We start from the raw sequence: 19,185 nt of genomic DNA, 5'->3' as shown, positions 1-19,185 counted from the left end.
TGCCGGACTTGTAGTGTGACATCTTGCCCAAGATACAGAACGATATTTGTCCGGTAGTCTGACAGCGCAACCGTCGTGAATGACAAAAAACGTTGTGTGGTTTGACAAGGACATGAGTCGTCCTGTATTTGTAGAATACGCTGTAGTCGGTTCACTTCAGGCCGGCCCGTGGCATAAACAGTCCATGCAGCGGAGCACGCATTGCAACACAGGAATTGATGTGGGCCCCCTCTTGCGGTTGTGGCCCTAAACAACCGCATAGAATGTTTATGCCATGGGCAGGTCCTGGTTTGTCACCCCGGCTTTTGCAGCGGTTTTTTTTTTTTTTTTGACAAGGACTTCTGCCTGAGAGAAGAGGAAGCATTTTTCAAAGCTCTTGATGGTGCATTCCATTTAATCTACCACACTTGTACTTTTATTTATATATATATATATATATATATATATATATATATATATATACACACACACACACACACATACGGTATGTGTGTGTGTGTGTGTGTTGTTTCCCATAAGATCACCGAGTAGATTTAAACAGAACATCAACAGTGTTGATGCATTCGTCGGTTTGTGGCTGTTTTTTTTATGTTCAGCTGCGGTCAAAGTCTTGTCAAAGTCAAAAACGGACAGCTTTGTGGACGGACATGATGACCCGATTAGTCCCACTCACTGAAGCAGCTAATATTAGATCAAAGCAGCAGGGGAGGGAGGCAGGAAGATGCGTGTGTGTGTGTGCATGGTTTTTGGAGACAGATAGTCTTCAGAGATGTGGCTCAGAAAAGCAAAAGCCGCCCAAGAAAGAAAGTAGGACGGCTTCCGGGTCAACTCTAAGAGCGTGCATCATGGATGAGTGGGAAGTGCGGGGGTTGGGGTTGGGGCAACTCGGGTAATTTTGGAATGTCCACTGGGATTAAAGATGATTGAGATTGTAATTTGATGTCATATTTTTAGTTTGGTGATCTGATGGACTCAAATGCAGTCCTAGCCATCTTTATGATCTAGAGAGGAAGTGCCCACACTTGTTGAAATTAATGATGTAAAAAGAAATGTGATTGCATCGAATAATCCCAAACCGTTTTTCTAAAACTAATTTGAGGATAAGCGGTACAGAGAAGGGTAATTGTCACAAACTCAACATTAGAGTACATATGCGTGAGACGTCAGCATGCTGAAAATGTGACTTGGCACAGACATGACAACACACCCCCAGGGACGTCTAGTTTTAGATGACCTCATCTCATTATCCTTGACTGTTGAAGACGTAAATCTTTTTCCTTTGTTACTTTTCTACTCCATAATCCAGTTGTTTGTTTTGTACCTGTTGGTTAGTAAGCGGGTGTGTTCATTTGATTTTTTGTTAACTATTTGTTTTCTTGCATGTGTAAACAATGCAACCAGACCAGAATTTGGTGCGGTCAGCAATGACTTGTCTCATCTTACTCACTTCTGCAGTCAAGTGGAAATTGTCTGCTAGTAGCTTTCCTAAACATAAACATTGTTCAGTTTTACATTTTGCCAAATTTGTTTTGTCACAGTTTACTTTTACTTAACTTTAACTAGGCTACTACAGTAGATATGGTAACGTGTTAGATTACTAAATTACAAGCATTATTGGAAATAAAGACTAAAACGTAATATATTAATTATTATGAATATATTAACATACAGGGCCAATACCGGTTCTCACAAGGCCACCACAATTTGGCTCTGTAACATAAATTCAATCTCATACATGTACCATTATTGGACACTCATGAAAAATAAATACTGTAGTGCCTATCCCAAAGATGCAGGAAGACTGAAAGTATTCTGGTTAATATACTGCAATACATGTGCTCGCTGCAGGGATACGACGGTGCAGACGTTGACGCTGCAGCCTTCAGTCCGAGATGGTATCATCACGTATGAGGATTCGCCGCTGGTCCGTTGCCAAGGACTCCTATATTTCCAGTCTGATATTCTTGTATCATTGATTTTTTCGGAACCTTAAAGTGGCGTTGATATGGGCGTGCAGGTCAAGGCCGTGAAGATGGGACACATTTTGGTGATTGACGAGGCCGACAAAGCTCCCACAAATGTCACCTGCATCCTGAAAACCCTGGTGGAGAGCGGGGAGATGATTCTGGCTGACGGCCGCAGAATTATCTCAGGTATGCTCAATACCCCTCACATGCTGGGTTTATTCAATACTGTCACACAAGCCTGAGATTATCATTTGAGTCAGATTCTCAAAACGCATTATCGATTCAAATATATTATTGGCCTGAACGAATCTATTCTAGGACTGAACAGTTTGGGGGGGGGGGGGTCCAATCGTGTTTTTTTCCTCCAAAATGTGATTGTGATTTAATATGCAATTTTCTTTTAAGGTAATTTTCTAATGTTTTTTGTTTGTTTTTTTTTTACAAACAAGCAATTAATTCATCTTTTTCCACAACAAACAAAATCATGTCTATTATCAATTATAAGTTAGAAGGTAAATGAAGCAGAAATTAATTTGATTTTTTTTTTTTAATCTACTACGATTACAGGTATAAATGTACAAATCTTACCATTCAACAAAATGCTACATATGGATGTAGTTATCCTCTTAATACTTGAGCGATGATAACTTAGCAAGGTGGTTCTGTCTTCAAATCATTTGGCTGGAGGATGTGATTTGATTGCTCACTGCTCAGTAGCGTGCACACTATTCTGTCTTTGTGCGTACGCAAACATCAGAGACACATAAATGGAAGTCAACTGTTTTGTTTTTACATGGTGACACGTCTGTTTGAATATGATGCCACAAGCTTAGCTGACCTATATTTGGGCAGTTTTTTGCCAATTCCTCTTTGCAGTACCTCTCAGGCTCCAACAGGTTGATCACACACTGATATTAAAGCATTAACTACAGAGGCCACTTGAACTCGATTGCTAATCAAAAAGGCAGCACCTACTAAAGCTAATAAAGCATCTGGCAGATTAATCTTGGATGATGATTAGCTTTTTAGGCTCTTACATGTGGTCGCTCCACAATGTTATGGGTGTCCATGTGTATGTTCGGTCTAATCTACTTTGTTTTTTGTCATTGTGCTACATGCGTCCATTAAGTCAGTTTTATTTTATTTAGAATTCCACTTTACTTCACATAGATTGTAAAGCAGTGACTTTGTTTTAAAGGCTTTGTGTGTTTTGTGTCCGATTGTTAGATCCACTTGAAGCCAAGGGGAGGCCTAACACCATCGCCATGCACCCAGATTTTAGAATGATGGTGCTGGCTAACCGACCGGGCTTTCCCTTCCTGGGCAATGACTTTTTTGGAGCTCTTGGTAAAAACACACACACACACACACACAGTGCCATTTGACATAGATCCATTTGTTTTGGTACTCCACAATATGCATTCATCTTCATAGGTGACATCTTCAGCTGCCATGCCGTCGACAACCCCAAACCCAGGGCTGAGCTGGCTATGCTGAAGCAGTACGGCCCCAGCGTTCCCGACACTACTCTGGAGAAGCTGGTTGCTGCCTTCGGAGAGCTCCGGTCCATGGCTGACCAGGGCACCATCGCCTACCCGTACTCTACACGTGAGGTGGTCAACATTGTCAAACATCTCCAGGTAGGAAGACCCCTCCCCAAAAACAGACTCGTTTCCGATTGAGATTTACATTACCTTTATTGCTGTGCTGTCTCTCTGGCGTATTGCAGGCCTATTGTTGTATCCAGGGTTTTTCAAATGTCTTAAGACAGCGGTCCCCATCCTTTTTTGCCCCACGGACTGGTTTAATGTCAAACAATATTTTCAGGGAGCTGCCTTTAAAGTGTGGTGGATAAATACAACAAAATAATATGATATGACCTACCGGTACATGAAAACTGTGGTATTTTCATAACATAATAATAAACACGAATATAAAAACTCATTGAATATTTAACGTTTAACATCCTGACCACTACACCGAAGGATGGAAGCCTCTTGATTTGATTAGGCAGTATAACATAAGTGACAAGATGGATCATTGATTGTAATTAAGTAAAATAGCAAAGTTCACCCCATCATCCTTCTTGATATATGTCAGCTTTTATGGATTGTAAGAAAGCCCATGTTACTTACAGATTTGTAGCTGTTAATGTTTACTGCATTAAAGGGACCTTTCTGTTTGAGTGTTAAATGTCCAACAGTATTGGAATTCACCTTGAATCTCACCGAATGTGAAAGATGTCAATGTTTCAAGTCACGTTTCCATTATGACCCCATTCACTTGAACCACAATGTTTGAATATATCAAGATATTATATTTAATTACAAGCATCTGCCTATTACATGGTACGAGTGATTCAGCTGATGAGCCTGCTTTATTTACCAAATAAATCTGTCTCCCGTATTTTAAGCGACTGATCACTTGATAGTTTGAAAATACAACCAGATGAAATTCTGACTTTTGCACGCTGAAAAATAGGTTACATATGCGACCATTTTGGTTGTAGTCTCTCGCCACCGCATATATATCAGTCCAGAAATGCTTGTTTCCCCTACAATCGGCTTGTCTCCTTGTGCTCAGGTAGTGTAAATAATGCACATTATTTCAGCTCAAGAGACCTCAGAAAGTTCCATAGGAGCAAGGATGGATCAATAATTCAGTGCAAAAGGGACGAGGCCTTTTTTTTTCCTGATTTCCCCACAGGCCGTGCTGCTTTGTCATAACTCACTAATGGCATCGGACTCGCAATAATTCGGTTGGCTTTAATTACCACTTCACTGTTTGGCATCTTTGGAGACTGCCATCAAGTCAATATATACATTGCTTCTATGCTCTCAGACATTATTGATTGAGCATCCACTATGCCAAGGCCCAGCACTGGAAATAAATACATAGTAAATAAAAATTTACTTTGACCCGCGAACATGACTCTTTTTTTTTTAAGTTCATAGACAGTGTCATTGAAAAACAAAACAGCAACACATACCGATGCAGGTCTCAACACAGTTTGAGGAAATACGATATGTTAGATGTAGATTTGCATTGTTTTGCTCCAGTGTTTTTTCCTTATTAAGCTGCATGTTAAAAATATTGGGAACACTTTATTTTTTTGGTTATCGTTGTCAAGGTAGAATTTTTGATGCTCATATTTGTTTGTCCTGTTTTCCTACATCTCCATCCCAACAGAAATTCCCCAACGAAGGTCTTGCCAACGTGGTGCGGAACGTCTTTGACTTTGACTCGTACAACCAAGATACACGGGACGTCCTAATCGAGGCGCTGCACAAGCACGGCATCCCCATCGGAGCCAAGCCCAACTCTGTTCAGCTGGCCAAGGAGTAAGGCATCAGAAACACAGCGCTTGTTGGCCATGACATTATGTTCACTTGCTAAAAGGCCCCATGCCAGAATGTCCATGCAGTGCCATTCTAAACCACTACAAATATATTATTACTGGTAAATGAGTATGTCTCTGACTGTGTCAATCCAAACTGAGCCTTCATATCTTGATAGTGGATCTCATTGCATTATGCAAGTGCACATAATGTTGTGGTCAACAAGTACATTTCATGAGGAGATTTATTATCCTCAAACGGTTTATGTAGTTACAGACATAGCATGATTTTAAATATAATATAAAAATGCAGGATTTAATGTAAAAAGAACTATGTTTGACAATGTTTTACATGTTATATTTTGTTCATAGTGGTAGAAGTAATTGCAATGATCATGATTTGGTAGGGGATGCACGACCTCAACAAACACTCAAGAAAGTTGAGTCGCATTAATTGAAAAAACAATCACAGGAGGGAGGAATGCTTTGCAGTAAGCTATATACCATAAACAATGAACAGCCCATACACTGCATTTAGGCAAAAGATGGACATGAGCACAGTGAAAAAAAATCCTATTGCTTGGTGTGCTTACAGCTGGAGAAGCCACGTAATGTTTGTACAACTTGCCAAATGAGGAAGCATGTCCTCATTCTGGCCTCTCCACAGTAGAGAGTCTAGTACGGTGGGAATTTACAGTGTTTCTCCAGCACACGTGTGACCGTGATAAGAATAAGCGGTGTGGAAAAATGGATGAATAGATGCAAATAATCACCGACCTCATTATGTGCGGTTAAAGAATTTCGCGCCGTCCTTCCGCTTTGAGAGTGGAATCTGAAAACAGAATCATGCTAGAGCCTGGATTTTTTCCCCCTTGACTAGTCCTCCCTCATTTACCAAAGCTGCACCTTCAAATTTTTAAAAAACTGTTTAAATTACAGTGACGGACTAATTTCATTCAGCACACAAACACTAATCAGTTGTGGCAAGCGGCTCATCCTCCTCCTCAAGTCAAAAACACGATTAGCAAGTAGTCGGATGTCCCACTCTAAATTGTGGAGTCGACCTAATCTGTACAACCGCTATCATTTGATGTGTATACATTGGATTGTAAACAACAAGAAACAACTATCGGTAATAAAGAAAGCTGTGCTTGCTTATTCATTTCAACCCATGAGACTCCGTACTTTCGAAATGATGAAATGTTAGATTTTTGCATTATACTGTACTATTTATATTCATAATACATTTTTCATGAACTTTTTATTCGGTATGACTTGAACTCAGTTTTAGCTGTTTTCAAATGGCAGTAAACTTAGATGAGGCTTCAATGAAGTCTCTGCACGAATCAAGCTGTTGGAATGATAATAACCTAAGGCCGTGCATTAATTACAATCCACTGATTACAAATGTGAAGTTTGACCTTTAAATAAAGGGAAATATTTGTTTCTCTGGTGTCCTGTTGTTTTATTTTGAACTGATCACATTTGCTGGAAAAATAAATAAAATCTGAACTAAACGGGGCAGAAACAAGTATTTTCCTTCATCACATTGGCAGACAATCTGATTTCTTCTTTTAGCAATAATTAGCGATAATTTAATACCACCGTTTTTTCAGAAGAATACAAGCAAAAAATGTTTTGAAAAAAAAGAGCAAAATGAGTACCGGTACTTGATCTTTGAGCCCTAACTTTGCTGCGATTGAAAATTTGAATCAAGTCAGTGTTTTTATTTATTCATTTATTTATTTATCGGTGTGTGTGTGTGTGTGTGTGTGTATGTATGTATATATATATACATATCATATCATGCGCGCGCGCACACACACACACACACACACACGAGGGTCATTCAATAAGTAAGGTGAATTTTTCGGTATAAGTACAACTTTTGTTTGTTTGTCTTGTTTTCTAATGTAGTCTCCCAGCACTGTCACACACTTTTACCATCTGTGCACAAGCTTCCATCTTCCCACAGCGTAAAAATCTTTGGACTGATGTCGGCTGCATCCCTCAGTGTGCAGTGGGCATTCGAGGCAGTTATTTATTCTATGCATAGCAGGAACCTGCCTCGAAAAAACAGAACGCCACTACTACTTACATTTTTTTTATACTGCTGAACCATTCATTCACATTTGCACCCATGGACAATTCAATCTTCAATTAATCAACTTTGCACGTTTTTGAAACACGGGAGGAAATGGAGTTCCCGGAGAAACCCACATTGGGCACGGGAAGAACATGCAAACTTCACACAAAGAAGGCCAGAGCCAGGATTTTAACCAATGACCTCTAAACTTTGAGGTGGATTAGCTAACCAGCTGGCCCACTTCTGTCTGTGAGATTCTAACCACATCTGATTTTAAACGAAACTTCATTGCTGGGGACCCAGGTGTTTTACTTACCGGTACTTACTGCAATGCCCTGTAATCATTTTGCATATGGGAAAGGAGAGCCATATTTACCAATGCCAGCAGTAAAATCAAATAAAATAAAAGTGAAGAGCACTCTCATGCAAGAGCTGCTGTGAGCCACAGCGCGAGCCCATGTGCACTAGCTTACATATGCCACTCCACCAGGCCCTGCCTCTCAAAGGCACACGTGGAAAGGGTAAAACTATCGGTATATGAACACACATGTCGCGGCATTCTTTATCTATTCTGAACTCGATAAAATTATGTTTAATAGTTTGGACCCGCTTTACCAAAGCATTAGGAAAGGTGTCCAAACATTTGACCTTTTTGGTTCATCACTATTTGCAGTTTGTCTGACTTGACTCCGAATTGTTCAGGTCAAAATTTGATCTCTTACCCCAGGTTGCCCCTGCCGGAACCCAAGATGACAGGATTCTGGACGATAAATCAACAAGGCAATGCCCGACGCAAACTGCTATGTCCTTCTGAGACCAATCACATTGATGTCAAGGTAAATGTCTCTTTTGAAATGAAGTTTCATTTTGAAATGAAATTGAAATTAGCAGACAATGAGATTTACGTAATTGGTTAATATCACACACCAAAGACTCTACTATTTGTATACCAGCTATTAAACCATTCAGAAATAAAATGAAAGTGGTTGTCTATGCTAACTGTATGTCTCACATTCGCAGGGCCCGGTCTACCTGCGTATTCAGGCCTATCCTTGCAATAGGCAGGAGAGCCGAGCGCTGAGTTTCAGTGAGGAAAAAGCCCGCTGGCAGATTCCCATGAATGAAGTCAACATCACTTGCGATGTCATCACCAAAGATGGTATTTGAATCTTTTTACAATGTTTTTTTTTAATGCCCTATTACAATTATTTATTTAGTTATGTCTAATGCCCTACTACAATACTCCCCTCCTTGAGCCATCACCTTACCGCGGTGGAGGGGTTTGTGTGTCCCAATGATCCTAGGAACGAAGTTGTCTGGGGCTTTATGCCCTTGGTAGGGTCACCTATGTGTTAGATGAATCTATGAGCAAAATTGTATCATGTTTAAAGTTTCATTTAATCTGGACACATCTAAACTTTTGGGTGCGTATCCAGCACCCCCAAATTCCTGTGCACAAAGCCAGAGGGCTGTTGAAGTCCACAATTAGCACGTCAATACAGGTGGGCGATCACGGGGGAGAGGGCGAAACTCGGTCACAAAAGGGGAATGAATAATTCGGGAACAGCGGTTGAACAACAAAAGACGAGTTGAGAACACCCATCGCGCCCAGACGACATTGGCCATCCGCAAAGTCTACAACATGCTAATTCGATGTCGACCAGCCAGAAAAGGCGCCAACGTACTGGTGGTTCAATGTTTAACACAGGTAACCCATCACTACCGAGGGGCCGGACCGTGGGTGCGGTATGCAAATATCGGGGCAGTGTTTTCCTTGTATGTTACAATAAAAGCCTGAATTGGCGGGAAGGGAGCTCGAGTGTGTTCGCGGAGCAACTAACCGTCGTTCGCTCTCAGAGATCCGCTTCCGCCGATATTGAAGACAATTTTCCTGTGTGCCGAGTCATTTCTTTAACTTTGTCCGAGAAAATCTCTGACACTATGGCAAACAAATCCTCTGTGAAGTAAGAGACAAAGCACGGCTCATTGACGCTGATGATGAACGAAAACATTGGACGACGTTTTCCCTTGCCTGGATATGGGTCACAGGGGCCCCCCTCTGGAGCCAGGCCTGAGATGGGGGTCACTGGTGAGCGCCTGGTGGGGAGAGGGAAGTCGACTGGGGAGAGGGAAGTCTAGTCTTCCCCGCTAAGGCCCCCCACGACCTGCCCCGGATAAGCAGTAGAAAACAAATGGATGGGTCTTACAACCCTGTGCAGCCGCTAGCAGAGGGCAATTTTGATCAAGGCCCGACTATGTTATTGGCTCAATAGGCAAATGAAATTCAACACGAAGTGAAGATTAGTGTATTGCTATATTTTGGTTACAAACAAATAACAGATTTTGTAATTATTACAAATGTTCACTACTCCGCGGCAACCAGGAGGCTAGAATTTTTCATTTTCCACATCATCAACCAAGGAAAATTCTCAGAACGTCTCGCCCTGGTAGTCTGCAATCTGTACTCAAAAGCAATGAGTACACCTAAAAGTTTTAGAAAATACTTTTTTTTCCTCCCAAAAAAGTTAGATTTAAAATCTGAGATTGGACAGACTTTAGCTCCATTTCGTCATGTGTCGTTCTTTACCTCACGGATTTGTGCCTCGGTCTGGCTTCCTTATGGCTATTTTTAGACATCCACTGTGCCAAATCAAGGGACATGACAAGATTTCTCAGAAAGAAGCCATCACAGCATGATTGCTTTTTGGGAGTCACATTTGTCCCTAAAATTGGAGCAAAAACATGAAAAAGCCCCTTCTCTTTTCTGGAACTCTATTTAGAGTAATCACGCAAGACCTGAGTCATACCCTTTGATGCATCCTGTTTGCTTTGCAGACACTCTGTACGTGGCCACGTGTAACCCGGTGACGCTTTACTCCATGAAGGAGCGTGGAGAGGCCATCCAGTGCGTGGAGCTTTACGACGTCTTCCCAAGGACCATCAGTGGTGTCTGGCAGCCCTTTGTCACTGTGGCCCCCCTGGGAAGTCCATTGGATGGGCAGGTGGTTCTGCACGAGCAACAGGTTGGCTCTCAAAAATCTAACAAACCCATGCCAATGAAAACCGAGTATTCATTTTATGGTTATGGTCATCAGTCTTGGGTAATAATCCCCAGAACAAGATATTTTACAGTACTTTAGTGTGGTAGCTGTTCTTTAACTGTCTTGTTTCGCTTTTCTGGGAATTTGACAGACCACTCTCGCTGGACATTCTGGCAATCATTCACTGAATCATTATGGATGCTAGCTGAATACCTACTATTAGAATTGTCCTGGTCACATCCGGAAAGGGTAGAGCACAAACTCTAACTCCAGTTGGAGGACTCTTAACATCCCAATTGGGAATTTTCCAGAGACGGGAGGATGAACACGATGACATGTCCTCATTCTGACCACTATGAACTCGACTAAGAATCTTGACACTCTGTTTATGTCAAGTTTTTCAAAATAGTGGGCCATAATTCGTGATAACATCTCTCCGAGTTTGAGACAAATGCATTTCATGTTAGCTCTTTGTCCACTCACAGTGTTTCTGCAGCTGCTGCATATTAGACAAATGGGGATGAGGGGGATTCTAAAAATACAGTTGTGATGTATCAAAGCACGTCCGTCCAGATATGAAGAGGCCCAGACAAAATAAAGTTCACACACAGGTCACAGGCCTTCAGACCGGAAACATATGCCCAAAGAGTATTTTGAGTCCTTTCTGGGACGCTGATGACTGCTGACTAATAACCACGCGTCCTGGTAGTGCTACTTATAGTAACTAAGCACATTAATGGCATAAAGTTAGCATTTTGTCAACAAACTAATGACAATGTACCATTTTTATATGGATAACACAAGTACATTGCATATCTTTGCACAGAAAAGGGTGTGCCCGTTGATTTTTGAGCATTCAAATGACTGTGTGGACCACCGCATATATAGTCTGCATTTATCTGAGTTAGGTTTGAATCTCAGAAATGGGACAAAAACATACTTATTTTATTATTTGCTGAATTATATAACCTCTGGGTGGAGGAGGAAAAGAGTTTTCAGGAGATAGATGGACAGACTTGTGCTCATGTGCTATGGTCCATGTTTATCATCAAGAAAAGGGGCTTGCTTACCTTCGTGTAATAGTTGCAATGCGTGCGCATGTGTGTATATGTCAGGAATGTCGAGGCAATAAGGAAACCATTAGTATCATGCTCGCTTCCCTGTGGTTTTGTCTCATCAAACCCAACTGAAGATGAGGACGAAGCCGAGTGGGGGGCCGATGAAGGACACACACACACACACACACAGGCACATCACTGAAACAAGGTGAAGATTAAACACCATGAAAACAAGATACAAGAGTACATGTGATACATGTGTCTAAATACTAAACTTGGTTAGTTCTAGAGCGCCCTCTGTAGGTTGCACAAATTAAAACTTACCCAAAGAATATTACAGGGAGTCAAGTCAGTCAGTAATGCAGTCTAGGTCCATAAATCGAAATTAGTTCATAACGTTAGCTTTGAAAATGCAATTATTATAGCTGCTATGTGTAATCTATTCCATTTTTCCATGAAGATTAATGTTCTGTATATTTTCTTTCTATATTTATTATAGTGAAAGACAATTGTACTCCTGTTAATTGCAGGGAATAGATGCAATCCACGATAATCTCTTATTTTTCATAGGCGTTTTTACCCCATACACGAATTAAAAACTAATGCATTTGAACACACACATACATTGCTTGCAAGTATAAAATATATCAAAAATTACCTTTAAGAGGTGGGACCTGTTGGGGTGGTGTGTGATGTCAGCAAGTCTGTGTGCGTGTGCGTGTGTGTGCGCGTGTGTGTTTGTGTGTGTGTGTGTGTGTGTGTATAGAGTGTTGTAGCCGAAATATGTTCATGGCAGTGTCAAACTCTAGCGATTAATCGACAACTAACTGATGGCCAATGTCGAAACCCGCCTCACTGGCCATGAAAAAAGAACAGGAGGACTCCTCTTCCCAAAATAATACAAATACCGGTAGTTTAATGCAGCTGAAAGTATGAGAAACAGAGAATAACTCCAGGCCAGAAGACAGCATCTACACTTTAGAGGGAGTGGAGCAGCGGGCCCATGGACTCCGCATCTCATTGACTTCACCTGGGCAATCCAAGCACTTCAGAGAAGTCTTTGGTTTGTTTTTTTAATCACGAAACAATTCCCAATAAACATCAAAAAATAAAATGTTCAATTAATTGAAGGAGTGATCGCTCGAATAATCATTTCTAAAAATATTTGACAGTAACAGCCCAGTATACACATTTAAATCGTTTGCGGTGTCAAAATATTTTTGTCAATTTACATCGCATTTAATTATCATTTCTGGAGCGATAGTGTATCTAATTCTTCTTTCCCTCTGTTGAATCAGAGTAACACGGTGCTACACGTAGACATGGCCACGGGGGCAGTGCGGAGACTCATGTTGTCATCGAACAGCGAGCAGCCCCCCAGCAAGGCTTCCAATTGGTGGAGCAATAAAGAACCACAGGTCAGTGCTAAGTCTCAAATCATTCTCATCACCTACACCATAATGTTTGACTAAGTGTATCCCCTGATGCTGAGTGCATCATTTTCAAACATTTGAAGTGTCACAAGTATTTGTTTGTTTCGTAGGGAGAGTATAAAATGTGCCGCGACTTCGCCCGCAAAAACTGGCTGCTCTTCTACAAGGAAGATGGGTTAGATGATGCCCTTTGCCACGCAACACATTCTAATCTGCTATACTGGATTTTTTGTTTGTTTGTTTGTTTGTTTTTTATAATAAGCTTGGTGTTTGTTTGCCATTACAGCAACCAGCTGGAGGTACTAGATGTGCTGGAGGGCCAGGTTCACACGATTTCCCTGCCCATCAACCTCAAGTCTGTCTTCCTGGTGGCAGAGGACCGCTGGCTGCTGTTAGAGAGCAACACCAACAAGTATGTGACTACTTTTCAATTTCCCCTTTTTTTGTGTGTCTGTGCGGATAAAGCCACATTGGATTGGTTTTTACGGGTGCCCTTTGGTATTCTTTAAAATGTATGCTACATTTACAAAGCACAAACTGGAGTTTCCTGATTACTGTAATTTGAGTCATTTAGGAAGTTGTTCTGAGATTTCTAAGAGGTCTAGTTTTGTCACTTTCACAAAAATATAACCTTTTGACTGTACGAAGTTTGGGTTCATAAATTTAGATTGTATTTTGTTCATTCACATTCATTCCAGCAAATCCCCATTTACTGCCATAATTATTTTTGTTACATAAAAATTCACACAACGCCATTCATTTGCAGTTTGGATGGAAGTGAGTCTCAGAATCTCAAGAAGTCTCCAGTGTGCACCGCTGGTTAATGGCTATTTTCTTTGTTTGTTTTTAAACAGCCCAAAAGTTTTAAGTTGGCAGCATTGAGAAGAATCTCTTTGCACAAACAGCAAGTGTGTTGTACACTTGGAACCCATTATAGTTGGGGGGGGGGGGGGGGGGGGGACGACGCTCAAAATGTTTCATTTTAAATGTGTAATTTGTAATATGCGTGTTTCACACAATTTTAAGATGTTTAAATGTGTTTTAAAGTATAAGGGAGGGATACAACTACAAAAAATATTATTTTAATGTTCTTTCTTATTTATTTAACATAGTCGCTCTGCTGTATATCATTCTATTGTAGGTGAGCATGGAATGTGGAATAAATGGGGCTCACTATCCAGCATTTATGTCCCAAAACACACATTTATATGAAGAAAAGCCATTTCAATGTCAGTCTCCCTCTGCAAACAACCTTAAACAGGAAGTTCCTGCTGACCAAGCCCATACACATGGGGGCAGAGGACTCAGGCGTGTGTCAGCTGCACACCATCAGCGAGGACGCCATCACTTCAGGCCATGCGGCCGCCAGCACAGGTAGGTATTTGAACACATCTGTTCTGCTGGAATGAAATAAAAAAAAGCTTATTGAGGCTGTTATGTCTCCATCCAAAATGCACTCTGCCTCTTTGCGCCGGCGTGTTGTTCAGGCTGTTCATAACAACAGCAGCAACCAGGCAGATTACTAGACCTGAGCAGACCACTGAGCTCACCTGTCCACAACACAATTGTTAAGGATTTGTGTGGCTGCTGCTTCCCACTCTTACCGGGAACAAAATGTCAAAGAGCGTGTATGCATTGTAGATGGTCATGAGTGTCTTTAATGTTGCAAGCTCCCTTTAAGATGTATGCTTAGTGTAATTGATAGACCTGACTTTAAAGGAGTACCTTATGTGTACAGTAGGTAGAGCAGGAGGGTGTGACCAGGTGAAATATTTTTTTTTAAATTAAATTTGTATTATGTTATTTATTTATACAAATATCAAGGTTAAATATGATTCACAGGTGTCAGAAATTACAATTCCATGCAACACAGATGTGAAATGCAGACACTGCTTTCAAAAATGTTTTTTTTTTTAAACAGGCTTATATTTAACTTCTTTCACTTTTTGGAAGGGAAAGACCCCTTAAGTATGGTTATCTTCATATTTTGGCTACATGCAACTCAGATGTGAAGCTGTTCTTAAAAAAAAAAAAAAAAACAGTGCTGTTTTTTGTGCAACTGAATATTTCATCATCACTCTCTTTCACTGGGCTGGAATAGAAATTTACAGGTGCCGTAAGTTGGTGTACTCCATGCAACATAGACGTGGAACAGCTCTAAAACAAAAAATGCAAATCCTGCTTTAAAAAAAATGCACAGCCTACCATTCCTTTTCCTTCACTGGGCTGGAATAAAAGGTTACAGTTGCTACGAATTAGTGGACTCCATACAATATTGATTTGAAGCTTTTCTCAAAAGAAATAACTGTAAAGCAGTAAGCTCAAAATGGCATTCCTCGCTGATATTTCCCATTTTCTGCTCTGTCAGATAATGTGTCTGTACCGCAAATGCTGTCATGTGATCAGCTTCCCAACGAGAATCTCAGCTCCGCCCTCAGCCAAAAGATTGTCTCCCCGAATCGCATCATGGCTGACACAAGCACCTTTGCGCGAGTCATCGTGGGCTTCCCAGACCTCATGGTGACCATGAAAACACATGAAAAATATCTCAATTAATCTCGATGAGCATCTTTCAGTGTGATGATTCATGTCTGGTGCAGTCTCCCAATGAGGTGTACAGCTTTATGAGGGCTGTCGACCTATCAGAGGTGAAGAGCAGCAACGGTGGCGCCCACACGTTCCTCCGAGGTGGCCTACGGACTGCTGCGGTCAAACAGAGAAATTGCGTGAGTCTACTGTCAGCCAATCAGGTGGTCCGAGCCCTTCCACCGAGCAAGGTGCCCCTGAAGGAGATCTACCCAAAAGGTTATTAGGATTTACACTGCTTTTGTATGACAGTGTCTGACACTCTAATGGAATGACTTCCTGTTTTGCCTTCAGATGTCACCCCTCCAATGACAGCAGCCTACCTGGAAGTGACTGATCTCAACTCTAAAAAAGTCAAATATATTCCTGTCCCAAGGTAAGTAAGACAGATAACTGTTGAATGTTCTGCCACCATCTTGTCGTGAGAGATGGAGTAGTTAGTTGTGCTAATAAATTCGCTCAATATATAGGGCATGTTTTCTTTCTTTCATTCTGTGAGCCAATTCATTTGATTTGAAACCATGTGATATTTCTTTCTTCTCATATTGGTCGCAAGTGAATAAAAGGTTTGGCAAATAGACCAGTGGGATGGGATTACTTTGTGAGTGCTATCCCGAGTGTTTTGGAATTTGGAATTTTGTGTTTTTTTTAACAATTTTTGATGAAATGAAAATCATTTTACTGGTACATTATTACATTTGCAAGACGTAATGGCATTATAAAGTATTGGTGCTTGGCATCGGTGTGTATTCAAATGTAAAAACAAGTGCTTATCGGTATACTCGGTTTGTAATCAGTGCCTCCTTACCCAATTTTTTATTTTTTTTTTATTTTTTTGTGACCTCAGTACAAAGTGTATATTACATGAACCAAATTCCAACTTCTCTTTACTGTCATGGGTGGCAGGTCAATGTCTGTGTCACCCTACACTAATTGGCTGTCCAAGATGTCAGAGACGGATGTCCTCATGGCTCCACTCAACACCGGCGGCGTGGTCACAGTGGACATGGGTGGTTACGTGCGACTCTGGGAAACAGGATTGGACACGCTGCAGCGATCGCTGATGGAGTGGAGGAATATGATTGGCTCTGAGGACGGTAGGCCTGTGCAGGTAAATGCAGTGGTACCTTGACTTAGGAGTATCTTACCTTTTGACATTTTAGAGTTTCAAGGGTAGTTTGGTCGATCATTTATTTATTTAGCTTTGGGTTTGAGCCAAAATGTTAGTAATGAGCGAGTCTCATTAATGAGTATAATATGAATAAGTTTTATTTTTTTTGTCTATCATTGCAGAAAATAGAGTCATGTATTTTGTATTATGTAAAATCAGTGTCTTAGAACATTTCAATATTATGACAATTTTTTTTTGGAAACTCAAGGTGCTATCCCCGAATCAGTTCATTGATGCAGAATATCTGCAAATGTTTCCTGAGCCTTTAAACGGTTTCTCAGTCGTATTTAAAATCAGGGAGCAGGCTTCTGACTTGAGAAATGTACAGAAGACGGTCATCGACGCCCTTCACAAGGAGGCTAAGTCACAAAATGTCACTGCTAAAAAAGCTGACTGCTCACACACTACTGGAGTTAAATACCGATATGTTAACATAAAATTGAGTGGTGTGATAAGGTGATAATCGCAGCCTTGAGAGTATTGTCAAGCGAAATTCATACAACAATTTGGGGTGCCTCCCAAGGAGTGTACTGAGGCTTGAATCGCTGCATAGAGAGCCACCGCACACAGACAAATGCTAGATATGGGCTACAAATGTTGCATTCCTCTTGTCAAGCGAAGTCAGAAGTGGCTCACCTGGATTGAGGAGACAAAGAAATAGAATTTGTTTAATTTGTTATTTTATAAACGTTCTTATTGTTTTGGTTAAAGTAATATAGTCAGAATCTGAATTTGCACATTTCTATTTGAAAAGTGTGCTGATTAAAACAAATCAGAAATCGCTCACGGATTATGTATTTTTAATACATACTCTTATTCAAGTAATTATTTAGAGAACCTATTTACATTTATACTCATATGTGGGCAACATACAGTATTTGGCTACTCCCCACCACTGGGTACCACTGTCATCACAGCAGGTACCTTGCATTGTCACTTAATACCACTGGGTGGCAGTGCTATTTTGTGAATGAGCTCACAAAATTGAGCTCTGAGAAGGGATTCTCAGAAGGTATCCACTGGAAACATTCCTGATGTGGATTGCTTCCTGCCCACCCCGAAATGGATGCGCTGTTGGGCTTGCTGGCGTTAATGAATGGGAGGGCTTTGTAGTGATGATGCAACAGCTATGACCTTTGCTATATTGATCTGTAGACTGAGGCGGCATTGTGTTGGCGCCCACATTGCAGAGCACAGACAGACGCATTCTTCAGATAATGTCGAAGTCCACATGCACGCCACTGTGTCTGAACATCTGAACACAGATAGGCATTATTGTTTCTTGCATATTTTATCCCACAGTGGTTATATTTAGTGATTAGAGTTAACTTTAGTGTCATTGTGCACGAGACTCAGGTAAACTGTACAACCAGTGTAATGCGCTGAGCATCTAGAGTGGAGGTGCAAATGTGTTCATATTGACGATTATGTATGTAGATAACTATTTCACATATCAGCGGATTTATAGGGGATCAGGTGGCAACAGGCAAGGAAATGTAACAAGTAGCCATCATGGCATAATGCATTTGAACATTTATGTGCAATTCAGTGATGGCCACCTAAATGGGCTGCTGTAGAAGTGAAAATAGAAAGTACAATCTAAGATAAGGACCAAACGGTGAAAATTCCTTTTGAAAGCGCAGGGTTGGGGGGTTTCAAAACGTGCTGATAAATTTTCCAAAAACAGTCGGATGAAAATGTGGAGGGAACAAAAAAAAACTTCCAAAATATATATTTCTAAAACAAAAAACAAACAATGTTTATTGCAAATCTGCGGATGCCGAAGTGGAAATATTCGGGGTCAGCTGAACTGTAAACATGAACAAAGAAACCACCTGAAAATAACAGTTTGAATGCCAGACAGGCTGCTTTAAAAATCAATTAGCAAGTACAAAACAATGAAGTGAAGCCCCTGAAAAATACCGTAAACTGCTCCTATTGAAATCAGCATGGAAGGAAACATTAACAGTTGAGTGTGAAGCACCTGAGGAATAATTAAGTTTGTTGCATCAATGATTTTCTGTAAAATCAAAATTGGAAGTAAACATGTACAAAATGAAGTACCCGAGGAGTACCAAAATTTGAGTCATCAAGAACAAAGCCAAATACCTGAAAAGATAACATTTGGGCACATACATACACATTCCTCAATAGTCACTTCTTCGATGGAGGCACACCTTGTCTACTGCAGACAAGACAGCCGCTGTGCTTGCCATTGGCTCCGGAGAAACAACATTGACTCTACTGTATGTGAATAACAGAGACGCTCTATGTACTCCTCACCACACCGTTTACATCCCTCACCTCAATACCAGACTACCTGCTTACACGTCACACTCTGCTCTGAAATGTTTCATTTTTGTGGGGATGCCTAACGCTCAGACCAGACTGCAAAAACATTTGGAATTTTGAGCGGTTCTTAATGGGATGCTGGTGCTGAATGCCATTTTTGGCAAATTTTGCCAAGTAAATAATGGTAATTGGGTAATCAAAATAATTTGTTTCA

General features: G+C 40.8%; 1 protein-coding gene across 1 annotated transcript in view; it reads left to right on the top strand.

Annotated features, from left to right (window-relative positions):
* vwa8 (von Willebrand factor A domain containing 8) overlaps positions 1-19,185 on the top strand; it is a 56,780-nt gene that overhangs the window by 20,805 nt on the left and 16,790 nt on the right. The window contains exons 22-37 of the mRNA XM_086123932.1: positions 1,849-1,924; positions 2,018-2,153; positions 3,195-3,314; positions 3,402-3,607; positions 5,157-5,308; positions 8,118-8,226; positions 8,411-8,549; positions 10,226-10,413; positions 12,788-12,907; positions 13,033-13,097; positions 13,209-13,334; positions 14,184-14,296; positions 15,291-15,442; positions 15,523-15,727; positions 15,803-15,884; positions 16,415-16,619. Of these exons, the coding sequence (XP_085980058.1) occupies positions 1,849-1,924; positions 2,018-2,153; positions 3,195-3,314; positions 3,402-3,607; positions 5,157-5,308; positions 8,118-8,226; positions 8,411-8,549; positions 10,226-10,413; positions 12,788-12,907; positions 13,033-13,097; positions 13,209-13,334; positions 14,184-14,296; positions 15,291-15,442; positions 15,523-15,727; positions 15,803-15,884; positions 16,415-16,619 (2,194 nt within the window). The remainder of the gene's footprint in view (positions 1-1,848; positions 1,925-2,017; positions 2,154-3,194; positions 3,315-3,401; positions 3,608-5,156; positions 5,309-8,117; positions 8,227-8,410; positions 8,550-10,225; positions 10,414-12,787; positions 12,908-13,032; positions 13,098-13,208; positions 13,335-14,183; positions 14,297-15,290; positions 15,443-15,522; positions 15,728-15,802; positions 15,885-16,414; positions 16,620-19,185) is intronic.

This window comes from Hippocampus guttulatus, chromosome 11 (assembly GCF_054856545.1).
Source record: "Hippocampus guttulatus isolate MCC_2025c chromosome 11, RoL_Hgut_1.0, whole genome shotgun sequence".
Classification (NCBI taxonomy): Eukaryota; Metazoa; Chordata; class Actinopteri; order Syngnathiformes; family Syngnathidae; genus Hippocampus; species Hippocampus guttulatus.
Note: the sequence above shows the minus strand (reverse complement) of the source record. Positions and strands in the feature narration are given on the sequence as shown.